Source organism: Paramormyrops kingsleyae, chromosome 4 (assembly GCF_048594095.1).
Source record: "Paramormyrops kingsleyae isolate MSU_618 chromosome 4, PKINGS_0.4, whole genome shotgun sequence".
NCBI lineage: Eukaryota > Metazoa > Chordata > Actinopteri > Osteoglossiformes > Mormyridae > Paramormyrops > Paramormyrops kingsleyae.
In genome coordinates, this window is record NC_132800.1 from 15839328 (window position 1) to 15861147 (window position 21820).

General features: G+C 44.2%; 2 protein-coding genes across 2 annotated transcripts in view; both read left to right on the forward strand.

Moving 5' to 3' along the window:
- The window catches only part of LOC111847224 (tripartite motif-containing protein 16-like), a 370043-nt gene that overhangs the window by 31409 nt on the left and 316814 nt on the right, over positions 1-21820 (forward strand). The window lies entirely within an intron of this gene.
- On the forward strand, positions 537-19893 carry LOC140588960 (tripartite motif-containing protein 16-like). Its single transcript, XM_072711607.1, has 7 exons — positions 537-553; positions 6685-7288; positions 14055-14150; positions 14716-14949; positions 15121-15280; positions 15659-15718; positions 19254-19893. Exons 1-7 carry the CDS (start codon positions 537-539, stop codon positions 19784-19786), a joined length of 1704 nt encoding a protein of 567 aa, XP_072567708.1. The 3' UTR covers positions 19787-19893.

Below are 21820 nucleotides of genomic sequence, written 5' to 3' on the forward strand. Positions count from 1 at the left end.
AAACGAGGAGACTAAGGACTTGTGGATCATGGAAGTGGGGCAAAGGGGGAGTTGGGCACTAGGGACTATGAGACTAGGGTATAGAGGGACCACAAGATTAGAGCATTTAAGACTAGAGGACTGTGGGACTGCGGTGCATCATCTCCAGAAGCCTGTTTACTCCTGTTGTGCAGCTTTCATGTGGCACCCCCTGCTGGACAGTGGAGTCATTACAGAGGCTGTGCATTGTGTTCAGTCACCTTTCACTGTAAATCAGACATGGCTTCACGATCATTTGTGTCTGCTCTGAATCCCCATGGGCCAGAGTAAAAACTGCATCCACTTTAGGTAATTCAGGGACCTCATGCAAAGTTATGTGAGCTCCGTGTTTGATTCTTTGGGCTTCAGTACTGGAAGTAGTCCAGGGTAATTGTGGGAATTTATGGAGCTTAAACAAAACCAAACTACAGCGTAACATGCTGCCAAGGGCGATTTTTAGATTTGGGTATATTGTGTAGACATGCTTCTATTCTTTTTTGAAGGAAAAATATTTATTGATGTATGTAATCATGTAGTCTTTTTTAATATAGGGATTGTGCACTATTGTATACGAAACAACGTGCCAAGCTTGCAGTTTTGCAGTGTTCATGTGCTCCCACCTTCTGGGTAAATGATGAACTGACTTTCAGATTAAGATTCAGAAAACTACACATTTACATTTAATCCCATTAGTACGGAAGAGGATTAGGGCCCCCATGAAAATATTATTTGAATTCTGACTTTAATGTCAGAATTCTGACTTTTATCTAATCCTCTTCTGTAGTTTTAATAGTACACAGTATACAGTAAAATAATTCGTCTTCAGTAAATAAAGCATTGCGTGAGTTAATGTCTGCTGACGATATTGTCTTGTCACTAAGCCTGTCGATAAGGGGGGGCGGGGGGGCCTCTATAGTTGTTCAGGATAAGTCATCTTACCTTGATGAAACAGAAAGTCAGCTCATGGACGCTTCTGCATATAAGCACCTACCTTTAAGAACATAAGAAATTTACAAACGAGAGGAGGCCATTCGGCCCATCAAGCTCGTTTGGGGAGAACTTAACTAATAGCTCAGAGTTGTTAAAATCTTATCTAGCTCTGATTTAAAGGAACCCATGGTTTTAGCTTCCGCTACACTAGCAGGAAGACTATTCCATACTCTAACTACACGCTGTGTAAAGAAGTGCTTCCTCAAATTTGTTTTAAAATGTTCTCCCGCTAATTTCCACTTATGGCCACGAGTTCTAGTATTTAGACTAATATTGAAATAGTCATTTGGCTGAACAGCATCCAGACCCGTTAGAATCATACCTCCCCTTAGTCTCCTTTGCTCAAGGTTAAACAGATTCAGTTCCGCTAACCTCTCCTCATAAGACATTCCTCTAAGACCAGGAATCATTCTCGTAGCTCTTCGTTGCACCTTTTCTAAGGCAGCAATGTCCTTCTTGAGGTATGGTGACCAAACCTGCACACAGTATTCTAGGTGGGGTCTTACCAAGGAATTATATAAGTGTAACATCACCTCCCTTGACTTAAACTCCACACACCTAGAGATATAACCCAACATTCTGTTGGCCTTTTTTATTGCTTCCCCCCACTGGCGAGAGTGGGACATGGAAGCATCAACATACATACCGAGATCTTTCTCGTAATCAGCTACCTTTATTTCAGTGGAACCCATAAAATATCTGTACTTTATATTTCTGCTCACTGCATGGATTACCTTACATATATCTGTGTTAAATTTCACCTGCCAAGTATCAGCCCATTCGATAATTAAATCCAGATCCTGTTGAAGCCTCTCTGCTGCTAGATCAGTATCTGCTACACCGCCCACCTTGGTGTCGTCTGCAAATTTAACCAGTTTACTGTATGTATTTGTGTCAATATCATTAATGTAAATTAGGAACAATAGTGGTCCTAAAATTGAACCCTGCGGTACCCCACTATGAACGGAGGCCCACTGTGACATTGTGCCTCTAATAACTACTCGATGCTTCCTGTCAGTTAGCCAGTTTTCGATCCAAGCTGCCACAGTTCCTAAAATCCCTGCAGCTTTAAGCTTTAGCAAGAGCCGTTTGTGGGGGACAACATCAAAGGCCTTCTGGAAATCTAAGTAAATCACATCATAGGCCTTTTTGTGATCAATTTCACTTGTAGCTTCCTCAAAGAACTCAAGTAGATTCGTTAAGCAGGATTTACCTCTCCTAAATCTATGTTGGCTATCCTTTATAATGTTATTTGCATCTAGGTAATCTACCATTTTCACTTGAATTATAGCTTCCATTATTTTTCCAGTAATACTAGTTAAACTGATTGGCCTGTAGTTTGCTGGATTACTTCTATCCCCTTTTTTGAATATGGGTGTTATATTAGCATGCTTTCAATCTGATGGTACCACTTTTAAATTTAGTGAGGAGATAAGATCAGGACCTGATAAACTCATTGACTTGAACTCTTTATTCAGGAAGTACACACCCCCATACGAACAAACTGTTTAAGGTAAGAGGGAGAATCACATGTTTATTCACATTGGTTGTATATTTACTGTCATGCCCGTGTGGATTATTTTATGTCGGAAAGACTAAACGTCACATAATAACCGGGATATGTCAGCACAAATGTGCCTTTGGCAATAGGAATGAATCGTCTCCAGTGGCCTGACATTTTAATACAGCAGCTCATGACTGTACCTCCCTACGGTTTATGGGTCTGGAGACAGTGAACCAGGCCCCTACAGGGGCGATCGAGAAAAGCACCTTCTTAGAAGGGAAGCCTGGTATATATTTGCTTTAAATACATTGGTACCAAATGGCATAAATGATGGCTTCTCTTTAACCTGTTTTTTATGATATTTTATTTGTTTTACCTATTACCATTACTTTGTTATGTCTTTCACATCATCTACTGTTACACCATGTTTTTGGGGCGTGACCCGGTAATGCCATGGTGATGTTCATCACACCTGTTGTGTTACGATTGGTTGTTTCGCAGGGAAGTGTCTATTTAAATGGGAACTGTACATGGTCAGTAGGACACTGAGGAAGGCAGCACGCTGACATGCGTCTGTGTTGTGTACAGACTTCCAATAAAACTGTGTTGAAGCAAAATGTGACCTCTCTTTGTTTACTTCCCTGAAGCTCTCCTTCAGCTCCCACCACCAGAACTGCAGACTTAAGGCATGGCCTGGACCCACAGCTGAACCTGACTCCGAGCCTGTCCATGTCTTGGCTACAGCCTGTGACTCAGAAAGCACTGCCCTGTTCCTGCTCCAGGCTCCTAGCACAGCGAGAGCAGTTAGCTGCCTGTCCTCCTGCTGGCTCTCCCCAGCTAGCCACCATCTGCCCACTGGCTCCTTGTAGCTAGCAATCAGCTCCCCCAAGGCTCCCCGCAGTTGGCTGCCCCTGGCACCATATGCACAGCATCTGGCCCGGGAAGCCTGTTATTACATCTGCACTTAAGGCACCCGGCCCAGAGAGGGCCGCTCAGCCCGCACCCTCAGCGTCCAACACAGGTGAGGCCTTGCTTGCCTCCAGGATTCTCATTGAATCTGGTACGGTTCCCTGATATCTAGCCGGCACCTGCCACACTGCTCCCTGATGTCCGGCCGGCACCCATCTCGTCTCCTGCCTGCTGGTGCCTGCTTTGTATCCTGATGTCCCACCGGCACCTGCCTACAAGCCGCTGCCAGCCCTGTGCCCAACTTCCAGGCTGCCACCAGCTCAGAGAGGATGGACCCAGAGGATGTCCTGCTGGAGGACTTAGAGTGGGACCCTCTGGACTTGCCCTGGGTCCAGCTACGTGGGCCCCAGCCTCCATCCCAGACTCGGGCTGCTCTGGTCCCAGTGTCTGGGGTGGTCATTGGTATCAGTAGGGGTCCAAGAAAGGGGCAGGATGAATCTCTGTCTCCCAGAGAGGGGGTGCCAGTCTCTGCTCTTGCCCTGTAGGTCCCTTGCCATCCTCCTCTTCCCGTCCTGTGGTCACCTTGCTGCCCGACTGCTCTGCAGTTCCCTCAGCGCCCCCCAATTCTGCTGACCCCTCACGTCCTCTGGTCCTGCTGGCCCTCCCAGACCCTCTGGTCCTGTGATTCGGCGGAGTTCAGCCTCACCTGGAAAGGGGCCTAGGAGGGTCCCCAGCCCCGAGTCTTCGCCCAGCTTCCCTGCATTATGAAAACTCCCCGGATGCCCCATCTTATTCCTTTCTGTGCCTCAGTGTTTGTCTTGTTGCTCTGTCCCGCCTGTATCTCTCCTTGTCTTCTGCATCCTGTGCCCCTGTTTTTATACTTACTTCAGAGTTTCTGCTTCCTCTCCTCCATTGTCATCTGACTTTCTTTATTTTATTTCTTTCCTACTTTTGTGCCGTTCTGTATTATTCTCTCTAATGATGTTTTAATGCATCACAACACATCCATCTAAAGCGCCTTGGGACGACTCTGCTGTGAAAGGCGCTATATAAAAATAAATTAACTGAATTGAATGTCCTGCTTCCTCCCTGGTTTGGCTCTAACAAGCCATGTTTGGTGCTTGTTGGTCTCACGTCTCGTTCCAGCCCTCATGTTAAACACTCCCAGCTGCCTCCAGTCTGTTCCCTCGTTAGTCCTGTATTTAAGTGCTTCCTGGTCCTGTGTTCCCCAGTTTGATCATTGATGTTGTGCCTCACGTGTTGCCTGTTCTCTAGCCTCCCATCCTGATCCCAATAAGTCCCTGTTAGTTGCCTGACACCTGCTCCACAAGTCTTTCATCCCAGTGACACGACACCGACCGCCAGTGACATCTCTGTGGACCCAGAAATATCAGCCTAGCTGCACTAGTGCCTAAGCAGCACCTTGACAGCGGCGTGTTTGCAATGTCATGTTTGCCTCACTTGTTCACCACTTTCGGCAACAGTATCTGATGAATACTAGAAATGTAAATGTAATGAAATGCAAGTGAGTGTGTCTGCTTTGAAGGAACAGAGATCACACCTGCTTAGGTACAGGGTTGGGAAACAGGTAAATCCTGTAAGGCAACATGCTTAAAGTCAGCTTACATTCCAACACAGTTCTGGAATATGAAGTTCATAGTCAGTCATAATTTTGTAACATTAAAATGTAACTTTTAAATAGATCCTAACAGTATGTGTGATTGTGGGGGGGGGGAGGTGTGGGGTCTCAGGGTGTAACCTCTGGCTCTGGGCTTGTTTCCTGTCCCTCCTGCTGTATGTGTGAAGTTTGCATGTTCTTCCAATGTGGACTTTCTCCTCCTACTTTGGAAAACATGAAACTGCGATCAGCTCAGATTGAGATCTCTAAGCTGCCCTTAGTGTGAGTCTGTATGTGTGAGTTTGTGCTCTGCTATAAACTAGTATCCTATCCATCGTGCCCCCCGCCCTGTGCCCCCTGGGACAGGCTCCAGGCTCCCCCCCCCCCCCCCGTACAGGATAAGCAGTAATGGAGGACGGATCCACACTGTTCCAAAGAAAGGGCTCCAGCTCCCTTCAGGACTTCAGACCAGCTGCTCTCACTTCACGCCTCCAGGCTTGTGGGTCTGGTTCCCACTCCTGGTTCTGCATGTACAGCTTGCATGTTCTCCCCGTGTTCCTGTGGGTTTCCTCAGGTTTCCTCCCACCGTCCAAGATCATGCAGTTTGGTGAATTAGTGTCTCTTGATTGTGCTCAGCGTGTGAGTGAGTGTTTGCCCTGTGATGGACTGGCTTCCCATCCAGGGTGTCTCTGCCTTGTGTCCTGTGCTTTCTGTGATGTGTGTGTCCCATAACCCTGTACTGGATAAGCGCTTATTGGAATTTGTTGGATACTATTTTGATATATTATCTTTCTGTTACTGCAGATGGCTGAAGCTGAAACTTTTGGCTTAAATTTGAGACTTTAACTTAATAGCGTTCAATGAATATCTAGAATAAATTCTCATCATCAGATTTTGGAAAAATTTTGGGTGGGAAAAATTATCAATCTGAACCTGGTCACCTGACTCTCCTTCCTAACACAAATACACTCCCAGCACACACACAGAAATAAAATTAAGATATATCAGGCGCGGATCCAGAGGGGGGCGCACCTGCCGCACGCCCCCACTATTTTTCCATGAACAACAATTTGTGTTGCCTAGAGATTCACGCCTACGGCACTCGCTCTATAGTGGCTGCGCCCCCCCTTTCCAAAAATCCTAGATCCGCCCCTGATATATGACATATATGTGCTACACCCTTTATTTTCATGAATATTATATATAGAATAATGTAAAAAACTTGAATTGACAGTATTTGTCAAAGCTTGTTCTGTGTAATGCTGACAGTCTGTCTATAATTGCACATACCTGCATGCTTCACCTGAAACCACATGATCCCAAACATGTTTCTAAACAGACACAGAAATTCATTCTCAGTAGATCTGCTCTCTTATACCTTTCTACCTAATTTCTATCTACTGCACAAAATCAAAGAGTCGGATTATAGCTTTTCTCGGAAAAACAATGTCAGTAACAGTTATTCTCATAAAAGCTAAATAAATGTCTGTAGTGTGTATAGTTTGCATAATGTACTATTTTAGTTATAAACTCCAACTCCAGTCCTTGCTCAGTCTGCTCTTCCCAGTCTGGCCTCAGTCCAAAACCACACCTGCTGCAGCCTGAGAAGCAGGAAGTGAGAGAAAACAAAACTGAATCCTATCAGTGTTTGTGGTAAAATGGCAGAAGCCAGTGTCGCAGTGGATCTGAACCAGTTCAGCTGCCCAGTCTGTCTGGATTTACTGACGGATCCAGTGACTACAGCCTGTGGGCACAGTTACTGTATGAGCTGCATTAAGAGCTGCTGGGATCAGGAGGATCATGCTGGAGTTTACAGCTGCCCCCAGTGCAGACAGACCTTCATACCCAGACCTGTTCTGGGCAGAAACACCATACTGGCTGAAGTGGTGGAGAACCTGAAGAAGACTGGACTACAAGCAGCTACTCCAGCTGACCATTATGCTGGACCTGAAGATGTGGAGTGTGATTTCTGTACTGGGAGAAAACACAAAGCTGTCAAGTCCTGCCTGGTGTGTCTGGCCTCTTACTGTGAAACTCACCTCCAGCCTCATTATGAGTCTCCAGCTTTTAAGAAGCACAAGCTGACTGATGCCACTGGGCATCTACAGGACAAGGTCTGTTCCCAGCATGACAAACCCCTGGAGGTCTACTGCCGTACCGACCAGCAGTGTATCTGTTATCTCTGTACGATGGATGAACACAGAGGCCATGATACAGTCTCAGCTGCTGCAGGACGGATGGAGATACAGGTCAGGCCAGAAGTACTCATATAAATTATAACACTTATTTGAAATCAATGGATTTTGTCTTAACACATGTTAGTGTAATTGCTACAAAACACTCAAAACATGTCTGGTTTGGTAAAATGAAAGAAAAATTAACTGAAAGTGCAAGTTTAAAAAGTTCTGATTGAATTCCTACTGAAACTCCTTCAAACATCTAATCTTGTGACTGCAGCTGAATATATACAGCAAACAAACAGGGTGAAGATGTTCACTTACTGTTTGGCTGAGCATCTGAATGGCTGAGATGTGTGAGCTAAGAGGGTTTAAATATGGTGTGATCACACATACAGTGGCTAACAATTAACTGGGCTGGAACTGGGGTCCATTTCAGAAAGCAGGATGTCTTGCTCAGCCAGATGTATTTAATGTAGTCTGGGAAAAAGGCCATTTAAACTGGGGCACATTAAATCCAGCGAGTTATCTGGCTAAGCAAGAAATTTTGTTTTTTGAAACAGGTTACTGGTTTTGCTAAATGGCTTTCCGACTTGCTGCATTGGAACATGTTTAACTCGTCTGTGACATCATTCCCAGCTCTGAGTTCCGACCTCCGAGGTAAATGGAGCTCAGCATAAGAGTAGCGGCTCCATCATCTCAGAAACAGCCACCGTCCTGGGATTTTAATTTCACACACTCCAGTGTGTAGAGTTTACTGAGAATGGTGCAGTAAACATGAATGAATGAATGAATGCCTTTTATTGTCACTATACACATGTACAATGAGATTAAAAGCAGCTCCTCCAGTGCAAACATGCATGTAGAGCACAGAACAAACAAAAAACAAACAATGCAAAAAGTGCAAAAGGTTCTGCGGCGCTATATACATATGGAAGGAATAAATAACTGTGTAAGTCGTTGCACATTATTTAAATATTACACAGTAATGATGATCATGTGCAGTGAGTAGTGGATGTTGGACACAGAGCGATGATATTGTACAGTATGCAGATATTGCACAGTTATTATCAATGCCATTTATATACTGGATATTGCACAGTTGATGGATAGAAGGAAGTCCCAGGTTTGGGGGGTTAGACTGTGTAGTTGGTGCATGTGTGAGTTTAGAGTGGTTATGGCTTTTGGGAAAAAAAACTGTTCTTGAGTCTGTTTGTCCTTGCTGTGATGCACCTGTAGCGCCTCCCTGAGGTGCAAACTATCACACGCAGAGTGTAGAGTTTCCTGAGAATGGTGCAGTAAACATGAAACAGCCAGAGTGTGATAGTTCTGGGGCAGCCTGTGGCTGAGTGGGCTAAGCCTCTCTGCCTATGATCAGAAGATTGCCAGTTCAAGCCTGGCCTTGGTACATCTGGGGGTCCCTGAGCAAGGCCCTTAACCCCCAGCTCCCTGGGTGCTGCTATGGGTGGCTGCCCTTTGCAGCCAGTTTACTCTCACCTACAGAGAGCAAGGGGGGGTGTTAAGAAAATTTCCCTGCAGGGATCAGTGAAGGTATCAATTATTGTTATTATTAAAACACCTTGTTAATTAGAGAGGTCCGATGAGAATGATCAGCCCTGTTTAAGCTGACAGGAAACCCACAAACACAAAACTATGAGCTCAGTACAACAGTGGTGAGTCAAAGGCTCTGTTCACACCTGGTATTAACAAGCGTCTCCACACGCATCTCAACTGACCGTTTGTAATTGGATCTCACTTTCCGCAGTAATTAAAATAAGCAGGTAAATAACTTCCGTATGCAGAATCTGCCGAACATTAAAAGAAGGACAAGAAGGAATCAGAAGCTATTAGCACATTTTAGGGTAACAAAAATGCCTAAGATGTTTGTATGGAACGCCATGATACTCAAATAAAATAAATAAATATATCTAAAGGTAAATTAAAAAATAAATATTTCAATAATGTGTCCTTTTATTTTTAAATAGTTGCATAAAAGGTATTATAGTTCATAATAACGCTTGTCTTCTATATATAATTTTTTAATTGTATTTTGTAATAATGTTGCAATTTTCATCAGATAGTCATTATTATAAAATATTATTTCACGTAATGCAAATGTGATTACATAAATAATTATATTTCTTGTGAAACTATATATTTCACAAAAAAGTTAAACTTTTCCCGTTATACATATCCATTTTTATACTACATCAACACAGGTTTTCTGCAATGCATCCACTGCAAAAAAAAACTCACACTGGTCCATTCAGACTGGTGTGGTGCTGAGGTGTCACCCACTGCACGGCTGCACTCAGGATCTCCTCCCTGAGGTGGTTGGTCGTGTGGTGGGTGTGGTAAGGCACTGTAATCAGCGTGTGCTCCTTACCTTACCTACCTTACCTTACCTTACCTACCTCAACACAGTACAAATGTACGTGTTAAAAAGGTCTTTCAGTACTAAGATATACCTAGATTAATACTTTTCTATTCAAGGGTAATGGGTTTAGCCTGTAATGCACTGTGTTGGTTGCCATAGGATAATATTTTGGCTTTTAATCATAACCAGTGAAGCTCAAAATTTGTGAAAATGTTAACAAAGACATTTAATGTTGACATTGATTTGCCTGATGTGCTGGATTATATGTCTGACTTGGAACAAGTGAAGTAAAAGGAGCAAAGTACTGTAGTCAGGGCTGGAGTGGGACTGAATTTCTGACCAGGAAGCCCCAGACAGCCCAATATAAAACTATATAAACAATTACACTGTTATTATATGTTTCTATTCACACATCCATTTTCTAGGATACTGAACACACATTCTTACCTACACGCTTTAATGTTACATTCATGTAATTTTTACCGGCACATTTCACTAATATTAATAAAGTGTGGAGCAGCTTTGACATAAATAATGAAGCTTTGTCACAGTGCGCTGTCCTTGTGTCTCTTCCCCGTGTGGCCAGCAGCCATCGCTGTCCTTGTGTCTCTTCCCCGTGTGGCCAGCAGCCATCGCTGTCCTTGTGTCTCTTCCCCGTGTGGCCAGCAGCCATCGCTGTCCTTGTGTCTCTTCCCCGTGTGGCCAGCAGCCATCGTTGTCCTTGTGTCTCTTCCCCGTGTGGCCAGCAGCCATCGCTGTCCTTGTGTCTCTTCCCTGTGTGGCCAGCAGCCATCGCTGTCCTTGTGTCTCTTCCCCGTGTGGCCAGCAGCCATCGCTGTCCTTGTGTCTCTTCCCCGTGTGGCCAGCAGCCATCGCTGTCCTTGTGTCTCTTCCCTGTGTGGCCAGCAGCCATCGCTGTCCTTGTGTCTCTTCCCCGTGTGGCCAGCAGCCATCGCTGTCCTTGTCTCTCTTCCCCTTGTGGCCAGCAGCCATCGCTGTCCTTGTGTCTCTTCCCCGTGTGGCCAGCAGCCATCGCTGTCCTTGTCTCTCTTCCACGTGTGGCCAGCAGCCATCGCTGTCCATCCCCTTTGTCGTATCATTGTCTTTGGCCCTAGTGTGTTCTTCCTTTTCCCCACATGGCTGCATTTGGCTCAGTGGGTTGAGTGTGTAGCACTGAGGCTGAGACCAGCTGGTCATGGGTTTGAGGCTGGTCAGGAACCAATCTCACCTCTTTCATTTAATTATTGGTTTTCTATTCTTCCTAGTGATTATTAGTTCTGTGTTCTCCTTGTGAAGCTTGTGCCTTGTTTTATTATGTTCCACATGTTTCTGTATTTTCTAAGTGTTGAATTCCTAGTGTGTGATTAGTGTTTCTTACCTTCCGTGTTTGTTGGAGTTTTCCTAGTCTTGTGTTCATTAATATAAGTTACTGCACCTGTTGCCTGTTTTCCCTTCCCCGTTGTTATTGGTTAATTGTCTTATGTGTTACATCTGCCTCTTCGTTAGTTCGGTTATCTGTTGTATTTAAGTGCTTGTCCTCCTTTTTCATGCTGATGCATTGTTTGTGTGTTGGTGGTGGAATGTTAGGTCATTGTCTTTAGTTACAGCCTATTTTTCTACCTGGTTGGTTTTCCTGGTTATCTTCCCTTAGTTGCCCATAGTGATGGCAAAACAAAGCTTTCCAAAGCAAGTGTGTAAAAAATGGTTCAGCACTCGAAGCTTTTCAAAATAGTGAACATTAGTGACACTAGGTGGTCAAATAAGTAAATAGCAGTTCATTTTGACTGAGTGTAGTGCATCAAAATAAATACAAATAGGCAAACATTCAAGTGGTCTGTAGTGCTTTATTAATGTAATGACCGCTGTCCGGCACGCAGGCAGGAAGCGAGGAATGACAAGGCAGGCAGACCAGAATCCAAAATCAAATGGGTTTATTCAGACAAACAGAGCAGACGGCGATGAACATCAATGACGAATCTGACTCAGACGCAGACTGAAATACACAGGACAAGCTGAAAATAACAGGCAACAGGTGATCACAATCAGGAATTAACACGAGGTAACGAGGGGGGCGTGGCACACAGGAGGATCGGACGAGCAGGTCATGACAATGAACATGAATGTACTGCTTAAGTTGGGCTGTGCAGTTTCTTATGGGTTGGGCAACCTCTGAATTACCTGGGAAGGGGTGCTTGTGTAACTCAAGGGGGCATTGGACTACAGATTTTTGTTGAGGAACAGTATTCATTGAACATTGTGTTGGTTGCGCTTATTTATTCACAAATTCTCCCGCTTTAGAGAATAACCAATAACATGGAACGGAGGTCGCTGGAGTGCAGAGAAACTGTATTGCAAGTTCATATAAGTGTGGATACACAGCCTTCTGCATATCCCAGAACTGCAAAGGGTCTTCAGAACGCAATATATTTGGGTCACTGAGGTACTGCTGAACCTCCACAGTAGCATCTGCTGTAGGACTGTTGACCCGTTTGCTCTCCCCCACATCACTGTCCAGAAGATCCTACAGACCTGGAACTAAAATGACAAAGCATGAATCATTATATACACTATGCACTTTGTACTGTGCAATAATTATTTATCCCAATTCAGTTTAACTAAACATTATCATTAAAATGTGAAAGTACCAGTGTTCATTGCAGTACCAGATGAGGTTCCTGCAGGCTCTGGTTTTGGTGCCTGGATGCATGTGGGTGTGGATGCGTTCTGCTGGGCCTCCTGTAATCCTATGCTGGATGCACACTCTGCTGTAAGGCGTTTCACAGCAGCCTGAGCATTAGATTGGTTACAGACACCTGAGGTTTTATACCTTGGATCCAGCAGTGTGCCCAGTGTCATTATGCTCATGGTCTCATAGACTGACAACCTCTCAGTGAGCAACTTCAAGAGGTTCTTGCACAACTGCTGGGCCTTAACATTCTGTGTGTGGGACAGTTTCAGATTCACAGCATGTCTAAGCATGTGGATGAGAGGAATTACCTTGGATCCTGATGCTCTCTTCTCTTCAGAAAGTGCAACAGTTGCCTCATTGAAATGTCATAAAACACCCAGACAATCATAAATTACGTGATATTCCTCTGAGGTCAGGGTTGTGAGCTCTGTCTTCAGAGTGACCAATGCAGCACCAACTGGCTCTCCTTGATCATGTGATCATTGCAGCATCAAATAGGTGCTATTCCAGCTGGTCTCCACTACTGTAACCATTCTGAGAGTGGGTCTGCCCATCTGCTGTTGGATTTGACAAAGCCTTTATCTAACAGTTGTATTGGTTCTGAAGTAGGTCATGCACAATCTGTCTTGCCTTGGATCCGATATCACCAGGTCCTTGTGTCTGATCAATGTCCTTCTTCACAACCAAATTCAGTGCCTGTACAACGCAGGTTGTGTGTCTGACACAGGCAATCAAATTTGGTGCAGCATCAGTCTCTAGCATCAGACTTTATTTAATATTTTTGCGCTTCATTTTCAATTTCCAAAGCAGTCACATAGTTGAATGCAGAACAAAGCTTCAGATGACCATGGTCACGTGTTTAGGGAGGAACGGAGGAAACCTCAAAGCTGTGCTTCAGAATGTAGTGAATAGTTTTTTTGTCACATACCTTGGAGCTTCGGTGTCAAGCTTAACGTCACTAGCTGCCCCATTCCCTCTGTTAGTCTGCGTGTCGTTTTCTTAGCTACTTTTTCCCTGGTGAGTTCTGACCCCTTGTTGTTCCTTTATTTTGTGTCTTTCCAGTTTTCTTCAGGTTCCTTAAATCCCTTTGTCTTGGAGCTTTTAAGTGGATCGTCACCTTGTTTCCCTGCCTGCACCAGGCCGCGCCCCAACATGCTCATTAAATATATGATCTGTGCAAATTCTGAAACATCTTTAATAAATCGCATTTTACACATTTTCTTTTCTGAATTTGCGTGAAACATCAATGATGCACAGTATGACACGGTTTCCATATGAATGGGTCACAACGGTCCAATATTAAACCAACTTCCCAGCAGATTCAGAGTTTTTAGTGTCGCAGGAGAAAAGATGCATTATTGTTGTTCACAATGCAGTTTACTACACAGTGGCCCATTATCAACTGACATGTGATCTGACATAAATCAAATAGGACGTCAGTTGAGTAGCCGGTCCTGCAATGCAGCCCAGGACACATTCGCCTTCACATTGCTGTAAGAATGTGGCCATATGCGGCCCAGACCACCTTCCAATGTGGTTTGAGTGATCGGATCTCAATGCATCTTCAATGTGTCCTGGGTGCCTTCATACCTGTAATTAGCGCTGTCCACTTGTGATTGGATCACCCAGGATGCATGTTAATACCAGGTGGAAACAGGACCAAAGGGTCTATGTCCAGTTTATCCTACCTACAGTCAATAAAACATTTCCGAATATCCATCCATCCATCCATCTTGACAAACTTATTTTGTCATCTTGTTTCCTATGTGTAGAAACAAATGGGTGAAACACAGAGGGAATTTCAGCAGAGAATTCAGATGAGAGAGAAGGAGCTGCAGGAGCTGAGAGAGGCTGTGGCTTCAATCACAGTGAGTATGAACCTGAGGAGAAGATAACAGCTGGCTTGTGATCATATTGAATCGTCTCTCAGATTGCAGATTTACAGATTTGTGGGGATTAATCAAATTAATGCTGCTGTGGGTTATTCTGGGTCAGAGATTTAATGGGACAAAGTTGGTAGATAACAGAGTTTAACCAGGCATTTCAGCAGTAACAGCTTTAGAAAAATACCATAAAAGGCCCATTTGAGGAAAATTAAACTTTTCACAACCCAGCATAATGCAAATAAACACCAAGAAAGTCACCTATTAAACTGAGACCTAATGGTGGCAACCAACCTGCCCCATACAGCCACCAGTCTCTGCCAAATCCCTGCAGCTGACAGTGTATGAGCTTAATGAGTGATCATTTCCAATCAGTGCTGGCTGGGTTTCAGTACCTGAGGCATCCAGCATGGTGACGCTCCAAACCCCAGCCCTGTGCTGTTTTTATACCTCCTGTCAGCTCACATCACTATTGTACAATGAGGCTCTCTGGAGTCTCAAAACGGGCCCATTGTAATTTACCGTCCTCTGCTCCCTGTGTCACCAACAGAGCTCAGCACAGTCAGCAGTGGAGGACAGTGAGAGGATCTTCACTGAGATGATCCACTCCATTGAGAGAAAACGTTCTGAGGTGACAAAGCTGATCAGAGATCAGGAGAAGGCTGCAGTGAGCCAGACTGAAGGAGACATGAAGAGACTGAAGCAGGATATTGATGAACTGAAGAGGAGACACTCTGAGCTGGAGCAGCTTTCACACACAGAGGATCACATCTATTTCCTCCAGGTAACAGAACAGCTACTTTGACAATAAGAAAACCAGAGTATTCAAATGGATGCATGTTCTCATTTGTATTTCAGCTAGTCTGTCATTTGTTGGATGTTAATGGTCCTCTTAATTACATTACAATACACATTTGTTTTGATGAAGCTGTTTAATCAGACTGTGTGTCTGTAGAGGTGCCAGGGTCTTCCTGTCACCCCTGAAGCTGGATTTGGACCCAGAATCTCCGTCAGTCCACGCTGCTCTTTTCAGAATGTGAAGAAGGAGGTTGCTGAACTGAAGGATCAACTGGAGAATGTTTGCGAAAAGAAAATGGCAGAGATCCATCATACAGGTTGATAAATAAAAACATTTTTCAGTCTGATCTTGTTAATATACATCATGCAGAGAGAGTATGTAGGACAGTCAGTCTCATGTTGGTGTGACGAAGTCAGTTTCTGTTTCCAATAAGACTAAATCTTTATGAAAACTAATGAGCTCTAAATTCGACAGGCTACAAAACCCAGATCACGATTCATGTTTCTTCTACATTACAGAATCCAAATATCTGTATTATGTGTAACTTACCATGATTTGCAGTTTGTTAAAATGCCTGTTATTGTCCCTCATAATGATAATAATCTTCTGCTGGTGTCTCCACAGTGAGTGACATCCATTTCACACAAGTAAATTCCTTTTACTCACATCCCTGTTTCTCTCTGTCTCCTTCTAGTTACCAAAGACACCGTCCTACCGGTATTAGTGCCCAGGACCAGAGCAGAATTCTTACAATGTGAGTCTGTTCACACACACGCTTCTCTCTCCCTGTATGAGGTGGAGTGTGTTTTATTGTGTTTCATTTTCTTCTGCTAGGGGAGCTTCTCTTTCTCTCTCCCGCTGCCTCCTGGTCTTTCACATTTACATGAGCTGTTTATGTCAGTAACCTTTGAATCCAAATGCAAAGTTCATTCAGGGTGCTTTTCCACTGCACCATGTACGATACATTTGGTACTTTCCCTTTTCCATTGACTTCGGCTCGAGTACCAGTACCAAAAGTTCTAGTAGTTCAGTTCAGTTCAGTTCAATTTTATTTATATAGCACATTTAACCTCAACCGTGGTTGACCAAAGTGCTTAACAATATCTGACACTCACACATAAACTAGCCAAAAACAATTATTAAAATTCACGATATCTCAACTCAGCTCGAAAATTAAAGGTACACAAAGTTACATTGTAGAGGCAGCGTATGACTAAACTCCTACTGATTTAATTTATTGAAGAGCTGCAGCAAACAGTAACATTTTAAGCCCTGATTGTAATGAGCTGACAGTGTTAGCAGACCTCAGGTCTTCAGGAAGCTTGTTCCACGGACAGGGAGCATAGAGACTAAAAGCTGCTTCACCCTGCTTGGTCTTCATTCTGGGACACTGAGTAAACCTTTCCCAGATGCCCTCACGGGTCTGGATGCTTCACAACGTTCAAGGAATTTAGTGCCATTTAGTGCCTTGTAGACAAGTAATAATATTTTAAAATCAATCCTGTGATGCACAGGAAGCCAGTGCAGTGATGTAAGGACCTGTGTAATATGCTCTACTTCCTTGGTGTTAGTGAGGACTCTGGTGGCAGCATTCTGGATGAGCTGCAGCTGTCTGACTGATTTATTACCAAGACCTGTGAAGACACCATTACAATAGTCTAGCCTTCTGAAAATAAACACATGAACAAGCTTTTCTGTATCTGGTTCAGACAGAAATCCTTTAATTCTTGCTCTATTTTTAAGGTAGTGGGAGGCAGATTTTGTAATTGTCTTTATGTGACTTGATATTTAGGTCTGAGTCCAGAACTACACCAAGATTTCTAGCTTGACTAGTAGATTTCAGTGTCATGGTTTCATGGTGAGCAATAGCTTTCAGTCTTTCTGACTGAACCAATACTGGGATTTTGGTGCTGGGAACACAGGATGATGGGCCAGACCCAGGGAAAAGAACATGGATGCGTCAAAGGAAAGAAATTAACAAAACATAACACCTCTTCCCTACCCTGTTAAGATTATAACTAAAACCAAAGATAGAACAGAAAAACCAAGACTACACTAGGCTTACTCACTCGAACATAAATACAGAAGGTGGCACTCGCCCTCTAACCCAGTGTGTTTATACAGAGAGAGGACCTACGTGTTAATGTATGTGCGCACACTTCTTACCTGTTCAGTTTCACAAGGGGGGGGGGGGGGGGGATTGCAGAAGACAGGAGTCACTATTTGAAAGTGATGAGGATGTAACAAACTGGTTTATTTCTTTGAGATACAGTATACTGGGATTTCACATATTGGGCTAGTTTCAACTTCCACTGGGCAGATTTTAAGCAGACCTTGGGCTGGACCTGGGAACACTGTACTGATGCCTCATTTCCACCAACACGGAGCCAGTACTGGGCTGGTTTTCACTTGCTGCCTTTTGAGAACCTGCCTGTATTTCCACCGGTTTCAAAAATGAATGTAGGTGAAAGTAAGAGCAAAGGTTCATATGTATTCCGTTATGCTGGATTTACAGACGTTCCTCTACTTATGAACTTTCAACTTACGGACTTTCAGACATACGAACAAATAGGATAAGTCCACATTGTGTTCATTGGGCTCCCATTTCCTGTCCGCAACATCAATTTTTTTTTTCTGTGCGCCAATTCCGCCTAGTGCGACTTTTGGCCCCTACTCCCTCCGCACTGCAGCATAGTGTGCGTACTCCCAGCATCCCAGTTACCACCTTCATCCCAAAGGAATAGGAGTCCAAAAACCTCTTCTTCTCAGTCCTGGCTACATGCCTGACCAACTTCCTCGCACACTTCTTACCTGTTCAGTTTCACAAGGGGGGGGGGGGGGGGATTGCAGAAGACAGGAGTCACTATTTGAAAGTGATAAGGATGCAACAAACTTGGCGGTTGCCTGGCGGGGCCTGGCCCTCCCGGCTCTGTCGGGCCATGGCTGGGGGGTGGGGGGCTTGCCACCACGGCCCCCTGGGGCTCCTGCGATGTGGCTGCCGGATGACCCCCTGCCGGAACTATCCTCTGCCCTTTTCTGGGTGTCTGGGGCCCGGGTCTCCTCCATGTCAGCTTCGTGTCCTGGGGGGGCGGGGCTGTGGCTCCCCACACACACTACTAGACATTTACATGGAGAAACCTTATGAACACCAGCGCACTGACACACACAGGTGTGCACACAGGTGTGCGGACAGGTGCACAAGGACGCGCGCTGTCTTGATCGGCTGTTGCTTCTGGGCATGTGTTGTAATGCTGGGTGTGTGTGCTGTTCAATATCATTTAACGTTTGATTTTCGATGTGATTCGTACAGATGTTGGTTGTTGTTTTCTCTCTTCAGCAGACATTGAAGCAGATTCAGTTTTTCCTTTTTTTTGTTTTTCTCTCTCTCTCCCTCTCTCTCTCTATCCCCCTTCTTCTCCTTCCCCCCCCCCCTTCTCTTGAGGAAGTATGAGGAAGTAAATAAAAACAAATAAATAAATAGATAGATAAATAAATAAATATTTAAATATAAATAAAGCAGTCCTCCGCAGAGGGGGGGGGTGGTGGAGGGGGAAAAAAAAGAATTTGTAAAACGTAGGGAAATATACACAGACCTCACTGCTGTGGTACGTGTGCATGGAATATCAGAATAATAATTTACTAATAATAATACTTAAATATGGCAAGAGCAAAGTACACAGCTTGACCGGAGAACTATGAACGTTTCCGTGTACGCATGCGCGGTGCAGATACGCGACTGTTGCGCTTTGCGGAGAACCAGCCTAGATGCGTCCGCGTCCGCGTTGGCTCGCTGCTGGAGAGAGGTGTGTGTCCAAAGTGGTTTGAAAGAAGTTCATATTGTGACGTATAGACAAGCTCACTTTTAGTGGTAATCTGTGTCGTATAATTTTACGGTTAAAATGTTTGATAAATGCTGTTTGTAATTTTATCTACCTGTAATTAAGCCTATTAGTTTAACACGCGCATCATTTTGGCGCGTCTTCCCGCCGGCGTCGCGCGGACGTCCGACATTTCCTGAGGTATTTCACGTACTTGAATTCCTGCTTCGTTTTTATATTTTGTGTATCGTACAGAATAATAGAGCGCAGGCTAAAGTGCAGTTCGGTCCCCAGCGAGTCTCTCAGCGCGGCGTGTCTCACAGCTCAGGGGGCAGCCGGAGCGCCGGCTTGGGAATAAAATGTGTGTATTGGAGCGAGTTCTGTGTTAGTGAGTGTGTGAGGTGTGACAGTGATAATAATGGAGATGCTGGGCTTCGTGATAGGATTAATCGCTCTTCCTCTTGCCTACAGACTCCTGCCAGCTGACGCTGGACCCCAACACAGCAAACAGAGACCTGTCTCTGTCAGAGGGGAACAGGAAGGTGAGAGGGGGGGCAGAGCAGCCATATCCTGATCATCCAGAGAGATTTGACTACTGGTACCAAGTTCTGTGCAGAGAGAGTCTGACTGGTCGCTGTTACTGGGAGGCTGAGTGGAGTGGAAATGACGCCCGGATAGGAGTGACTTATAAAGGAATCAGGAGGAAAGGAGGGAGAGCTGACTGTGGGCTTGGACTCAATGACAAGTCATGGAGTCTGATCTGCTCTCCTGACAGTTACTCTGTCTGGCACAATAAGAAACAGACTGACATACCCATAAAGCCCTCAGGCTCCTGCAGAGTAGGAGTGTATCTGGACTGGGCGGCTGGTACTCTGTCCTTCTACAGAGTCTCCTCTGATGGACTGACCCTCCTGTACAGCTTCACCTCCTCATTCACTGAACCCCTCTGCCCAGGGTTTTATGTTTATACAAACTCCCCCGTGTCCCTGTGCATGCTGGGATAGCTCACTGTGTGCTGGAGGAATCATTTTTACCTTATTAGAGTGTCACATGTCGCTGCTTCTCTGTGACAAAAAGGTAAAATCTCTGCTTTTTAACCAGTATAACCCTTTTTACTCTGTCTGAAGTGTGACGTATGTTAGACAGAAATAAATGAATGTTTGTTCAGCTTGCCAAACCCATGCAGAATATGACTGTTTTTCTCTGACTTCTGTTCTATGTTGACTGTGAATGCACAAAAACTGCCAAAACAAAATCATAGTACATGCAGCTGTACCAATAAAGTGAATTCTGATTCTGAATAAAATAAAATGTAATGAAATGTAAGTCTGATGAATGGGGGGGGAGCTTTTCCCCTCCCCTCTATATGTACATTTTATATATTTCTGTCTGTATATTGTATTTGCTACCTGTACACTGACAATAAAGGCTTCCTATTCTATCCTATTAATGTCCCGGTTCAGCGCTGCCCGAAGCGTAACTGAGTAACACACTTAATCCGCGCTCTCTGGTGACTGAGCGCAGCAGCCTGATATCGCAGCGGCGATGCTTTGGCCAGCAGGGGGCAGCAGACGGCAGACATTTTATTAGCTCAAAACCTACAGCGGTCCTGTGGTAAAGATAAGTAATACAGTCGAACCTCGTTACAACGTACCCCGTTTATAACGTTTACACCAATACAACGTTCAAATTTCGATGTCCCGAATTCGCGTAATGCATTATTCCATTTGCCGGTATCGCTTAGAACGTACACCTTTACAGCGTAAACTTCGATATAACGTATGATTTTCAGAGGAAAATAGGCAAATTGACCTTCGTTACAACGTACAGCCTCATCTTCCGAGCGCGCACACAATTCAGAATCGGCTGTTGCCGGCCATCTACATCGTTTAGCAACGCCTAACTGTATGAACCTATCCTCACGAAGCATTCCATGCCGGCCGGACTCCTTGCATGCAGCCCCCGTTTTTTCATGGTTTTGCATGGTGTCATGCTGCCGCATATCAAGCAAGATGCCTGCTAAAAGGAAACGGATTTCGCTGACCGACAAGGTGGAAATTAGAGATGGGAAGTCGACTCCAAAAGAGTCGATTCCTCGACTCTCACTAGCCCTAGTGTCGGAATCGACTCCAGGTCAGGAATCGACTCCCAGTGTCGAGTGTTTTTTTCAAGTTCAACACAGCAACAGTTCATTATAACGAAAAGATTATAATGAATGTAAAGATACAGAAATTAAAACAAAAAGATAAAGAAATGAGAGGAAAAAATAAGTAATGCCAGGAAAACAAAGAACAATAATGTATAGATAGTTTTTTTAAAAAAACTAAAAAGTTAAAAAATAAAGTTAAACATGCTTAAGTTAAAGTTCATAGCTTCACTACATTAAAATTATATAAAATAATATACAAAATAAATAGATAAATACACTGTCTAAAACAAGTCTGCTTTTACAAGTTTAATGATTAATACTAACATATTGCACACTTAAATATGATTTGAAGAAGCTGCGATGTGAAAAGGAGGGGGATTTATAAGGTTTAGTTGATTAAACATTTTAGTATAGGAAACATTTGTATCCTCGCTCTTGACTCCTCAGGAAGCCTCCTCGTTCCTCGCCCTCCTCCCGGTGGAATTAAAGAATTTAGATGTCCTACATGAGAGCGGAGCTCGATCGGTTTCAGGGTCGTAGGACATACGAGCGAGAAGTGAGGAAACGAGGAAGCATATTGAGACGCACCTTCTGAATCCTTTTTTTAATTCAAAGTAAATGGAGTCGAGGAGTCGATTCCACCGACTCCAAAATTAGGAGTCGGGAGTCGGAGTCGACTCCAAATCCCTAGTGGAAATAATTCAGAATTATACATGGCAGCCTTATACTGCCGACGCGAACTAAGTTCTGAAACTGTGGTTATTGGGGTAATTGTGTGACATATAGTGAAAGAAATTAACAAAAGACAGATGTCTAACACATGTATCGAAATTTATTTCAGCCAATTGAATCATATAGCCTACAGGTGGATAATTTCGGTTTGACATTA